Source organism: Sphaerodactylus townsendi, unplaced genomic scaffold (assembly GCF_021028975.2).
Source record: "Sphaerodactylus townsendi isolate TG3544 unplaced genomic scaffold, MPM_Stown_v2.3 scaffold_29, whole genome shotgun sequence".
Classification (NCBI taxonomy): Eukaryota; Metazoa; Chordata; class Lepidosauria; order Squamata; family Sphaerodactylidae; genus Sphaerodactylus; species Sphaerodactylus townsendi.
In genome coordinates, this window is record NW_025950462.1 from 328,042 (window position 1) to 339,788 (window position 11,747).

Below are 11,747 nucleotides of genomic sequence, written 5' to 3' on the forward strand. Positions count from 1 at the left end.
GCAGCACGAGGGCCCTGATTGGCCGGCCGGAATCCGGCCCCCGCTCCCGATTGGACGAGCCCTTCCCGACGCCCCCCTCCTCCAGCGGCTTTAATGAGGATTCGCAGCGCTTTGGTTGAGGGATGTGGCGCGGGACTTCCGAAGCGCAGCAGGCAGGTGGGTGAGCGCGCATGCGCGGGGAGGAGGTTGGCCCCGTGCAAATAGGGGTGCGGGGAGCTGCCCGGCGTTGGGTTCAGCCGGGCTCCAGTGGCGCGTTGGAGATCAGCATGTATTTTGTGCAGAGCTGATGACCTGCTGGAATTAAGGGGGAGCGGTTTTAAATGTAAGCTACATTTTAGAGTATGATTTTATGCATTATTGCGTCGAGGAAACTACCCTAAGCCTTTTAAGGCACTAGGAAAATCCAATAATAAATCAAAACAGTAAATAAATTCCAGCGTGACTTTTTTTCCCCTTGCAAGTCAGAACTCACTTCATCAGATGCATGGGAGTTTGTGTAACCTCTATCTGTGGGTTCTGTGGGGCAGAACTTGGAATGAGTTTGCAGCAACAATTTTTAAAAAATGGTTTACTTTCTTAACATATAACATCAACATTTAACATCACACTTCAAGGCCCTGTTCAGGTTGCATATTCAAGTCCTTATATTTACAGTCTACTGATACTGCCAAGTCCAATTCTTCTTTGTAAGTGGGTTGGCTCCTGAAAACTCCAAGGGCTTGATTAACAGGATTCAACACGATGAAGGTTTCCAGGAGAACTCTCACCCATTACAACTACACAAAAAAAACCCTTAAAGTGTTAAGGGCTTATACAAACCAAGGTCCGAGTCTGGTAGCCTTGTCTCCTCCAAACTACATGAGCTCTGCAGCTTTCTGCTGCTTTGGGTCTCCACCCCTTTCTGGGTCAACCCATTCTGAGCATGGGGGTTACATTTGCACCTATTGAGAACCAGTTTGTACAATGGTGGGGACATTTGGGGCTGAATGGGGGGATACCAGCGGCACCCAGCCCTCAAAAGTTCGTCTGTCTATTGTGGGTTTTCGGGGCTGTGGTCTACCAGACTACAGCCACACAGCCCGGAAAACCCACAACAGTCAGTTGATTCCAGCTGTGAATGCTTCAACAACACAGAGGTTGCGCTTGCATCTCCAGAGGCATGTCACGGTACGATGTATTTCTTTCTGTGGCACAGGACACTCTCTGAAAATGCTCCTTCGCTGGGCCGGCTTCCTTCTCCTGCTTCTGATCTCTGAGCCGTCTGCTGGTTTTTTCAGCTGGATGATCCGAAGAGCAACCCCAGAGAATCACCCGGTTGCCCCAACAGCTGCTCCAGATCCAAGAGAGCACCCGCCTGTTCCTTTCGAGATGACTACAGGGGATGAGCGGTTCTTAGCGGAGACTCGACATTTGGATCTGACGCCCCTGGACTCCTGTCACTACCAGGTTCTCCTGTTGTTGATAAAAGGGGTGTACGGCCCACACACAAAGGGACATGTTCAATGGGAAGATGGGTGGTTCTCCCAAAATCCTGCCTTCTCCTGTCTTCCTTCCCCTTTTTCCCTTCTTTCCCTCTTTCCCCTTCTTTCCCTTTCCACCCTTCCTCTTTGAGAGCCAGGGTGGCGTAGTGGTTAAGAACGGGTGGATTCTAATCTGGAGAACTGGGTTCGATTTCCACTACTCCACCTGAGTGGCGGAGGCTTATCTGGTGAACCAGATCTAATAAAAGGAAACACTTCTTCACACAACGTGTGATTGGTGTTTGGAATATGCTGCCACAGGAGGTAGTGATGGCTACTAACCTGGATAGCTTTAAAAAGGGCTTGGACAGATTTATGGAGGAGAAGTCGATCTATGGCTACCAATCTTGATCCTCCTTGATCTGAGATTGCAAATACCTTAACAGACCAGGTGCTCAGGAGCAGCAGCCGCAGCAGAAGGCCATTGCTTTCACCTCCTGCCTGTGAGCTCCCAAAGGCACCTGGTGGGCCACTGCGAGTAGCAGAGAGCTGGACTAGATGGACTCTGGTCTGATCCAGCAGGCTAGTTCTTATGTTCTTATTGCTTTCACCTCCTGCACATGAGCTCCCAAAGGCACCTGGTGGGCCACTGCGAGTAGCAGAGTGCTGGACTAGATGGACTCTGGTCTGATCCAGCAGGCTAGTTCTTATGTTCTTATGTTCTTAGATGTGTTTCCGCACTCCTACGTTCCTGCTGGGTGACCTTGGGCCAGTCACAGTTCTTGGGAACTCTCTCAGCCCCACTGACCTCACAAGGTGTCTGTTGTGGGGAGAGGACAGGAAAGGAGTTTGCAAGTTGCTTTGAGATTCCTGGTGTTTGAGAATAGTGGGGTATAAATCTAAACTCTTCCTCCTCCTCTTCTTCTTTTGCCCTTTCTCCTTTTCTCACTTGCAAGGGGAAAACACGAGGCAAAAGGCTTTAGATTGACTCGACAACCACTTTAAAGCTTCTTTTACACCCAGTGCATCTTGTGGGGAATTGGAGAGCCGCTCTCAACGCTGCCGTGTTTTCTTTGCTGCCAGGTTATTTCACAGCTTCGGGCGTCTTGCACGGACCTGTCGGAGGAGGAGCTGGCCAAACTGGGCGTGTCCCTGTTCAACTGCCAGGCCGGCGTTGAAGGCCGCCGGACTTACCTGTGCACACAGGGCATGGTGAGTAGTGTGTTAGAATGAAGGATGCCCAAATCTATATGCAGTGAAAATGAAGAAAACCTGTACCAACAGGCTACAATGAAGACTTCAAAAAATGTGTTCTCCCACTGGAGTAGCAATTTACTTTTAAGTAACCAAAATAAATTTATAATTTTACAAACAGTAACCAAATGTTTTGGAAAAATTGTATTCATTCCCCCGTAGGAGTAATATATACAAACATAAGTTAGAACGGCACGGCAATGTAATCTTAATGTAAATATAACAGCTAGCCAGATTCTAGATAATTAAACCAACTGGCCTCGTTAAACTTCACGGCTGTTAAAGGCAGGTCAGGGTTTTTCAAAATACAATAATGGTTACAATCAGGGAGGACAACGCTCTGCAACTGGTTTGTTCTTATGCTGTGCCGTTCTAACTTATGTTTATATATATTTTATTTATTTGTTTATTTATAATTAGTTTTATATACCGCCCCTCCCCCGAAGGGCTCTGGGCGGTGAACAACATGATAAAACAATAATTACAATAAAACCCCGTTAAAACAGCAATTAATCATGTTACATTGGCGTCCAACGTAAAAACATAAACTTCATAGATCCACCCTGGAAAATAAAACAGAAGAGCGGAGAACTCAGAATGCTGATATTGCTCCTATGGGAGAATGAATACAATTTTTCCAAAACATTTCGTTACTGTTTGTAAAATGATAAATTTATTTTGGTTACTTAAAAGTAAATTGCTGCTCCAGTGGGAGAACTAATTTTTTGAAGTCTTCATTGTAGCCTGTTGGTACAAGTTTTCTTCATTTTCACTTTGGTGTGTACCTTCCCCCCTTGCTTAGCATGGACAAATCTATATGCACACATCATAGAAAGGGCAGAAGAGTTGGAAGAGACCCCAAGGGCCATCGGGTCCAACCCCCCTGCCATGCAAGAACACACAGTCAAAGCACCCCTGTCAGATAGCCATCCAGCCTCTCTTTAAAAACCTCCAAAGAAGGAGACTCCACTACACTCCCAGGTAGGGCATTCCACTGCTGAATAGCCCTTACTGTCAGGAAGTTTTTCCTGATGTTTAGGTGGAATCTCTTTTCCTTCACCTGCTTGAACCCATGACTCCTGGTCCTCGTCTCTGGAGTTGCAGAAAACAAGCTTGCTCCTTCACCAGCATGACATCCTTTCAAATATCTAAACACGCCTATCCTGTCACCTCTTAACCAGCTCTTCTGCTAACTAAACACACCCAGCTCCCTAAGTTTCTCCTCGTAGGGCATGGATTCCAGATCTTTTCCCAGTTTGGTTCCAGACCTTTGACCAGCTTGTCAAGCCCAAAAGGTTCACCATCGCTGAGCAGCAGTGGCGTAGGAGGTTAAGAGCTCGTGTATCTAATCTGGGGGAACCGGGTTTGATTCCCCGCTCTGCCGCCTGAGCTGTGGAGGCTTATCTGGGGAATTCAGATTAGCCCGTGCACTCCCACACACGCCAGCTGGGTGACCTTGGCCTAGTCACAGCTTCTCGGAGCTCTCTCAGCCCCACCTACCTCACAGGGTGTTTGTTGTGAGGAGGGAAGGGTAAGGAGATTGTAAGCCCTTTTGAGTCTCCTGGAGGAGAGAAAGCGGGGATATAAATCCAAACTGTTCTTCTATTTATACTCCTAGGCGAGATATAAATCCCAGCCGCTTCCCTTCTTCCCTTGCTTATTTTTCCCTCTTAACAGACTTTGGCCGAATGCACGGCAGAGATGGACCCAGACACCTGGAACGCCTACCACATTGTGAGCAACCGAGCCAGAGCCGTCTGCTACACAACCCGCCAGATGCAGTTCAAACGCCAGACAGAGCATACGGTTAACTCCCTGGTCTCCACTGCAGTCAGCCAACTAGAAGCGATGAAAATACTCAAGGTTTGTGTTAGTTGTCGTTGTTTATTTAAAACCTTTATTATGGTCATCAAGCAACGTTTTTTAAAACTAGGTTGGATGGCTATCTGTCAGGAGTGCCTTGATTATGTGTTTCTGCATGGCGGAGGGTTGGATTTGGTGGCTTTTCTGGTCTCTTCCAACTCTACGATTCTATGACCCAGACAGGGAGAATAGTTGTTGTCTGCTATTGGTAAATGCTGGCTTGTCACCATCACTGGTTTAGGGGCTGTGCAGTGGTGTATCTACCTAGGGATAAGGGGTACCCCTTGTCCCTGGGCGCCACTCTTCTGGTCACGTGGGGGGCGCAAAATCAGCCCCCCACGTGACCAGGAAGTCCTGCAACCTCATCGTTTTCACGTGCCTTGACCCTGTCACCTACATGGACGGGGTCAGGGCGCTCAAAGACCATGAGGCAGCAGGAAGTCCTGCTGCCTCATTGTCTCCAAGAACCCCTGACCCCACCCATGTCAGTGACACATGGACGGGGTCAAGGCACGCGAAAACAACAAGGCAGCAGACTTCCTGCTGCCTCCATGTGCCTTCAACCCCACCCTGGACTCCCCCCTCCCTTCCTTCCCCCCCTGCCGGCTGGGAGTAGCCGGCAGCCTGCAATCTCTTCTGACCTCCACTCCGGACAGGCCAGAGGAGACTGCAGTACCGGCCTTGGAGACCTACTTTTATAAGCACTGAGGCCGGGGGTGGGGCTTGGTGAGCAGGAAGTCCCACCCCTTCTCCCCAAGCCCCACTTCCCGGCCTCAGTTCTTATAAAAGCAGGTCTCTGAGCCCAGCTGGCAGGGGGAGTCTTGGGGCAGAGGTGGTGACATGGGTGGGGTCAAGGGCACCGGCAGTGGGGGGGTGGAGCCTGGGGGCATCCCAGAGACAATTTGCCTCCGGGCGCCATTTACCCCCGGCACGCCTCTGGGGCTGTGTGGTGGTCACAGTAGTAGCCAAGTGCTGGAAATAGGAGTGGAAAGCAAGATGGGGTCTGAGTTGCACAGGAAGCCATAAGATGTAGTTTATAAGCTTCTGTTCCTTGCAGCCTCACTACTGGACTTCTGAAAGTGACAGTTGGTTCTTGGTCATTTCCTGCTTCCCTCTTAACCTGCACACCTTCCCAGAGGCATATCAGGGTGAAATGGTGTCCAGAGACAACTCATTCTCTGGGCACCACCTCCGGGCAGGGGGGCTTGTGTGGCAGCAGTGGCGTAGGAGGTTAAGAGCTCGTGTCTCTAATCTGGAGGAACCGGGTTTGATTCCCAGCTCTGCCGCCTGAGCTGTGGAGGCTTATTTGGGGAATTCAGATTAGCCTGTGCCCTCCCACACACGCCAGCTGGGTGACCTTGGGCTAGTCACAGTTCTTCTGAGCTCTCTCAGCCCCACCTGCCTCACAGGTGTTTGTTGTGAGGGGGGAAGGGCGAGGAGATTGTCAACCCCTTTGAGTCTCCTACAGGAGAGAAAGGGGGGGAATATAAATCCAAACTCTTCTTCTTTTTCTTCTTCTTGGGGGCGGGGGCAGCCCTGCTCCAGCCTCTGTGCAGGCCGGCTTTTGCCCAAAAGCTGGCCTGCACAGAGGCGGGTAGGCGGCTTGGTGGTGTGCGGCGGGGGGACATGGGTGACCCCATGTCCCTACAGGCTGTACACCTTTGCACCTTCCTTTCCTGAGCCCTGACCTTTTCTTCTGCTTCTCCCCTCTCTCTCTAGCCTTTGTTTTCCTCAGTACTCTCTTCACTTATTTGACTGCTCTTTGCTTTGTTTCTGTCCCTTCCTCCGACACTTTTCCTCTTCCCTCCCTGCCACAATTTGTCGCAGAGCCCGCATCTCCGGTCTTTTCGATCCCCAACAGAACGGCCAGGAGGAGCTGAAGGTTCTGACGTCCGAGTCCCTCCAGAACGTGGTGAGCAGCCAGCAGGAGCTGCTGCTCCAGCAGGCCAAGCTTCAAGGCAGCCAAGACCAGATGGAAGAGGCCATCCACGGCAACCTGGGCCAGTTGGCTCAGGAGAAGGCGCTGATTGCCAGCGGGCACCAGCAGGTGGCGCAGCTGATCGAGGGCATTACCAAGAGAATGGGTGAGAGTCGGAAGCATTGGGTAAGGCAACGGGGTTGCTGCGAGGGCCCAGTGCTTTGCAGAGCTCGTGTGCGCTGAACCCTCGGATCTAATTCTGCCCTGGGGGTTAGATTACGTGATCCTGCAATGATGGGAAAAAAATCTATCTTCTGCCACTTGCTTTCTTATATTGTAACGGTCAAGCGTGGCCCAATCTGTGGATAGATCAATGTGCAGATTGGGGCCACACTGAATGTCAGCAGGTAGTTCAGGAGCAGCAGTGGCATGGTGGTTAAGAGCAGGTGCACTCTAATCGGGAGAACTAGGTTTAGCAGACCAGGTGCTCGGGAGCAGCAGCCGCAGAAGGCCATTGCTTTCACCTCCTGCATGTGAGCTCCCAAAGGCACCTGGTGGGCCACTGCAAGTAGCAGAGAGCTGGACTAGATGGACTCTGGTCTGATCCGGCAGGCTCTTTCTTATGTTCTTAAGGCCATTGCTTTCACCTCCTGCATGTGAGCTCCCAAAGGCACCTGGTGGGCCACTGCAAGTAGCAGAGTGCTAGACTAGATGGACTCTGGTCTGATCCAGCAGGCTCTTTCCTATGTTCTTATGTTCTTGGGTTTGATTCCCCTCTCTGCCACTTGAGCTGTGGAGGTTTATCTGGGGAACTAGATAAGCCTGTGCACTCCCACACACGCCAGCTGGGTGACCTTGGGCTAGTCACAGTTTTTCAGAGCACTCTCAGTCCCACCTACTTCACAGTGTATCTGTTGTGGGGGAGGAAGGAAAGGAGATTGTAAGGCCCTTTGAGTCTCTTTACAGGAGAGAAAGGGGGGTGGGTATAAATCGAAACTTTTCTTCTGCTGGAATCTTTAGGGACCTCCCAGGTTTGCAGGAAAATATGAAAACGGTCTGTCTGTCTGTCCTCCTTTCATCCATCTGTCCTTTGTCCTCAGAAAATGTCAGCCAGCATCTGGACAACCAAGATGTGGATCTGCAAGAAGGGCACAGAGCCATCCTGAAGGACTTGACCCAAGTCCAAGAGCGTGCGCAGGAGGTCTACTCCAAACTAGGTAAGATAACGGAAGGAGGTTGGCAGGAGCTGGGCTTGGGTTGGATTTTGGTGTCCTGTGTTGTAAGCCCTTCCCTTCGCCCAGGGGTCTTTATCTTGCTACCTGCTAACACCATTCTTGGTACCTGCCAAGGGTTTTTAGAAAACGAATAAGGCTCGGTGTGGCGCTATTCCAGGAAAGCTTCTGATTGGCCGCTGGAGATTTGGCGTGGCTCTACAGATTAAAAGCATCCTGTTAAACAGAGCTTCTGTAACCTTACTCTGGCATTTATTGAGTTAATTTCATTTATATCCAACCATTCTTCCCAGCGGATACCCAAAGCAGCCTATGTCATTCACCTCCGCCATTTTATCCTCACAACCACCCAAGGTCACCTATCACAGTGTTGTGGTTGGCTCCACCTCTTACAGTAGCCATTTTGTTGTTGCCACAGAATATCCAAGATGTCCGCAGCTCCAAAAGGTTGGGGGGCTGCTAAGCAGTGGCGTATCTGCCTACGGACAAGGGGTACCCCTTGTCCCCGGGCGCCACTCTTCTGGTCACATGGGGGGCGTAAAATCGGCCCCCCACGTGACCAGGAAGTCCTGCAGTCTCGTCGTTTTCCCGTGCCTTGGCCTGCCCTCAACCCCAAGTGCCCTCAACCCCACCCTGGACTCCCCCCTCCCTTCCTTCCCCCCCCTGCCAGCTGGGCTCCCAGCCGGCAGCCTGCAGTCTCTTCTGACCTCCCCGCTGAGCAGACCTTCTTTGAGGCACCCGAGGGTGGGGGTGGGGCTGTATGTTTGAAGTGCCACTCCCTTCCTAAGCCCCTGCCCCACCCCCCCACTCCTGCGTTATAAAAGATGGTCTGTTTGACCGGGACTGCGGTCTCTACTGGCCTGCCCGGAGGGGAGGTCAGGAGAGACTGCTGGCTGCCGGCTGGGAGCCCAGCCAGCAGGGGGAGTCTGTGTGGGGAGAAGGTGGGCACCCTAGACCTTGCCCGTGTCCATGGTGACATGGGCGGGGTCGAGGGCAGTGGGGGTGGAGCCTGGGGCATCAGGGAGCGGAGCTAGGGTGGTGTGGGGGCAGGGACTGGGGGGTGTCCTGGAGACAATTTGTCTCCGGGCGCCATTTCCCCCCGGTACGCTTCTGCTGCTAAGGGATGGTCCCGTCTCTCTCGCGAGTCCTGACTCTGTCCTTCCGTTTGCTGCTTCTTTCCAGAGACCAATTTGGACCTGTTCTTGGCCTATCAGAACCAAACGGCTTTGTACTATGAGGAGCTGATGGGGAAGCTGCAGAAGATGAACCAAAGCTTGGGGCTGGTCCTGTTCGCCATGGACCGGATGCAGAGCAGCGTGGAAGGGCGGCTTCAGCACCTCCAGAGGTTCATCAATTGGGCAGGTTAGCTGACTTGTGGGCAGGGAGAGGAGAGGAGGAGTCCCCCTCTGTCTTCCCAGGAAACTTCTAACAGCACGAGTGGTTAGCACGAGAGCCTGCATGTTGTAGTGGTTAAGAGCAAGTGGATTCTAATCTGGAGAATCCAGTTTGATTCCCCACTCCTCCACTTATCTGGCGAACCTTTTCGAGACGGAGTGCCCAAATTGCAGCCCAAAACCCACTTATTTATCGCAAAGTGCCAACGTGGCAATTTAACCCGAATACTGAGGTTTTAGTTTAGAAAAAACGGTTGGCTCCGAGGCATGTGTTACTCGGGAGTAAGCTTGGTGGTAGTCTGTGGCTCTGCTTTGAAGCAACCGTGCAACTCTTCCAATGGGTGAATCACGACCCTAGGAGGGTTTACTCAGAAGCAAGCCCCATTGCCAGCAACCGAGCTTACTCCCAGGTAAAAGATCACGCTTTAGTTCTTTGCATGAAAATCAGTGGGGTTTAACGGCGCTTAACAGGGTTACCTATACTGCTTCCCCAAAACTAGGTCTTAGGTTTGATGCTAATAATCGAGCCCAGTGGCCCAGGACAGCCTAGATGTGGGGGGGGGGGGGCACTCTGTTTGCACGTGCCCACAGAGAGGGCTCTGAGTGCCACCTCTGGCACCTGTGCCATAGGTTCGCCACCACTGATGTATAGCAAAGGTTTGATTTAACACAGCTCCAGTGGGGACAAAATGGAGTCCAGGCAGAAGAAACCTGGACTCTGAGGAAGCTAACTAGAACACTTTGTCATTCTACAACAGGGGTCTGCAACCTGCAGCTCTCCAGCTGTTCATGGACTACAAATCCCATCAGCCCCTGCCAGCATGGCCAATTGGGAATTGTAGTTCATGAACATCTGGAGAGCCACAGGTTGCAGACCCCTGTTCTACACCTTTAATGGATCACAGGCTGTAGAACTCTGGGTCTCCTGCCCAATCAGGAGGTGGAGGTGGATCTCAACACCTTCCTCTCTGCTTTTGCCGTTGCAGGGTTCAGCCTCAGCTCCATCTATACCTGCGTCTTACATGGCAGCTACTTCTTGCTGGCCGCGCTCATCATGACCTTCCTGCAGATCCCCGGCCTCCCGCGGGCCGTGCTCCTCGTCCTGGTGGTGGCCAACGCCCTCTCGGAACTCAACCACGCGGCCTCCTTGGGATTCAGGTCGCTCACTAGCCTGTTAGTGCTGGCAGTTACAGGCAAGTGTGCTGTCGGCTTTCCTTTAATTGCAAAAAATCCAAACTTCACCTACACGCTACAGGGGTCAGTGCTATCAGTCACAGACCAGGAAAGGGATTTGGGCGTCTTAGTTGATAGTTCCATGGGAATGTCAACTCAATGCATGGCAGCTGTGAAAAAGGCAAACTCTATGCTGGGGATCATTAGGAAAGGAGTTGATAATAAAACTGCAAGGATTGTCATGCCCTTCTATAAAGCCGTGGTGCGACCGCACTTGGAGTCCTGTGTCCAGTTCTGGTCGCCACATCTCAAAAAGGATATCGAAGAGATAGAACAAGTGCAGAGAAGGGCAACAAGGATGATTGAGGGACTGGAGCACCTTCCCTATGAGGAGAGGCTGCAGCGTTTGGGGCTCTTTAGTTTGGAGAGGAGACGTCTGAGGGGGGATATGATTGAAGTCTATACAATTATGCTTGGGGTAGAAAATGTTGACAAAGAGAATTTTTTTTCTCTTTCTCACAATACTAGAACCAGGGGGCATCCATTGAAAATGCTGGGGGGGAGAATTAGGACTAATAAAAGGAAACACTTCTTCACACAACGTGTGATTGGTGTTTGGAATCTGCTGCCAGAGGAGGTGGTGACGGCCACTCACCTGGATAGCTTTAAAAGGGGCTTGGACAGATTTATGGAGGAGAAGTTGCTCTATGGCTACCAATCTTGATCCTCTTTGATCTGAGATTGCAAATGCCTTAACATTCCAGGTGCTCAGGAGCAACAGCAGCAGAAGGCCATTGCTTTCCCATCCTGCATGTGAGCTCCCAAAGGCACCTGGTGGGCCACTGCGAGTAGCAGAGAGCTGGACTAGATGGACTCTGGTCTGATCCAGCTGGCTTGGTCTTATGTTCTTATGCTTTGAGGCCCTGGCCCTAGTTGAGGCCAGCTGGATGTCCTTCAGGCAGGGAATTTCCAACAGGTTGCTGCCGGGTCCTCTGAAGGTGATATTCGGAGATGTGGTCCCATGGATCCGAGGATCCCAGGCCACCTGGGTTTTAAAGGTGTACACCAAGACCTGATCTGGAACACAACTGGCAGCCAATGCCGTTGGCCAAGCGTTGGGGATATGGGCAATCGTGCTGGGGTCTCGCTGAGGACCCTCTCTGCTATATTCAGGACCAGCGGTGATTTCCGGAGCAACTACAAGGGAAGCCCAGTGTAGAGTAATTCAAGGAAGGCCCTGCGCCCTAGCGCAGTGGTGGCGAACCTTTGGCACTCCAGATGTCATGGACTACAATTCCCATCAGCCCCTGCCAGCATGGCCAATTGGTTTGATTTAACTACAAATCCCATCAGCCCCTGCCAGCATGCCCAATTAGCCATGCTGGCAGGGGCTGATGGGAATTGTAGTCCACGAACAGAACAATTGGCCATGCTGGCAGGGGCTGATGGGAAT

General features: G+C 51.6%; 1 protein-coding gene across 1 annotated transcript; it reads left to right on the forward strand.

Annotated features, from left to right (window-relative positions):
- The first annotated feature begins 95 nt into the window (after positions 1-95).
- LOC125425332 (protein brambleberry-like) lies at positions 96-11,513 on the forward strand. The gene is made up of 9 exons (XM_048482946.1): positions 96-156; positions 1,196-1,446; positions 2,544-2,672; positions 4,392-4,577; positions 6,439-6,661; positions 7,596-7,712; positions 8,910-9,089; positions 10,108-10,314; positions 11,293-11,513. The coding sequence occupies exons 1-9, from the start codon at positions 123-125 to the stop codon at positions 11,511-11,513; spliced, it is 1,548 nt and encodes a 515-aa protein (XP_048338903.1). The 5' UTR covers positions 96-122.
- The last annotated feature ends 234 nt before the right edge of the window (positions 11,514-11,747 follow it).

Coding starts and splice junctions, on each gene's coding strand:
- LOC125425332 (XM_048482946.1), top strand. CDS start 123: ATGTGGCGCGGGACTTCCGAAGCGCAGCAGGCAG. Junction 1,447..2,543: donor TGGACTCCTGTCACTACCAG/GTTCTCCTGTTG, acceptor CTTTGCTGCCAG/GTTATTTCACAGCTTCGGGC. Junction 7,713..8,909: donor GGAGGTCTACTCCAAACTAG/GTAAGATAACGG, acceptor GCTTCTTTCCAG/AGACCAATTTGGACCTGTTC.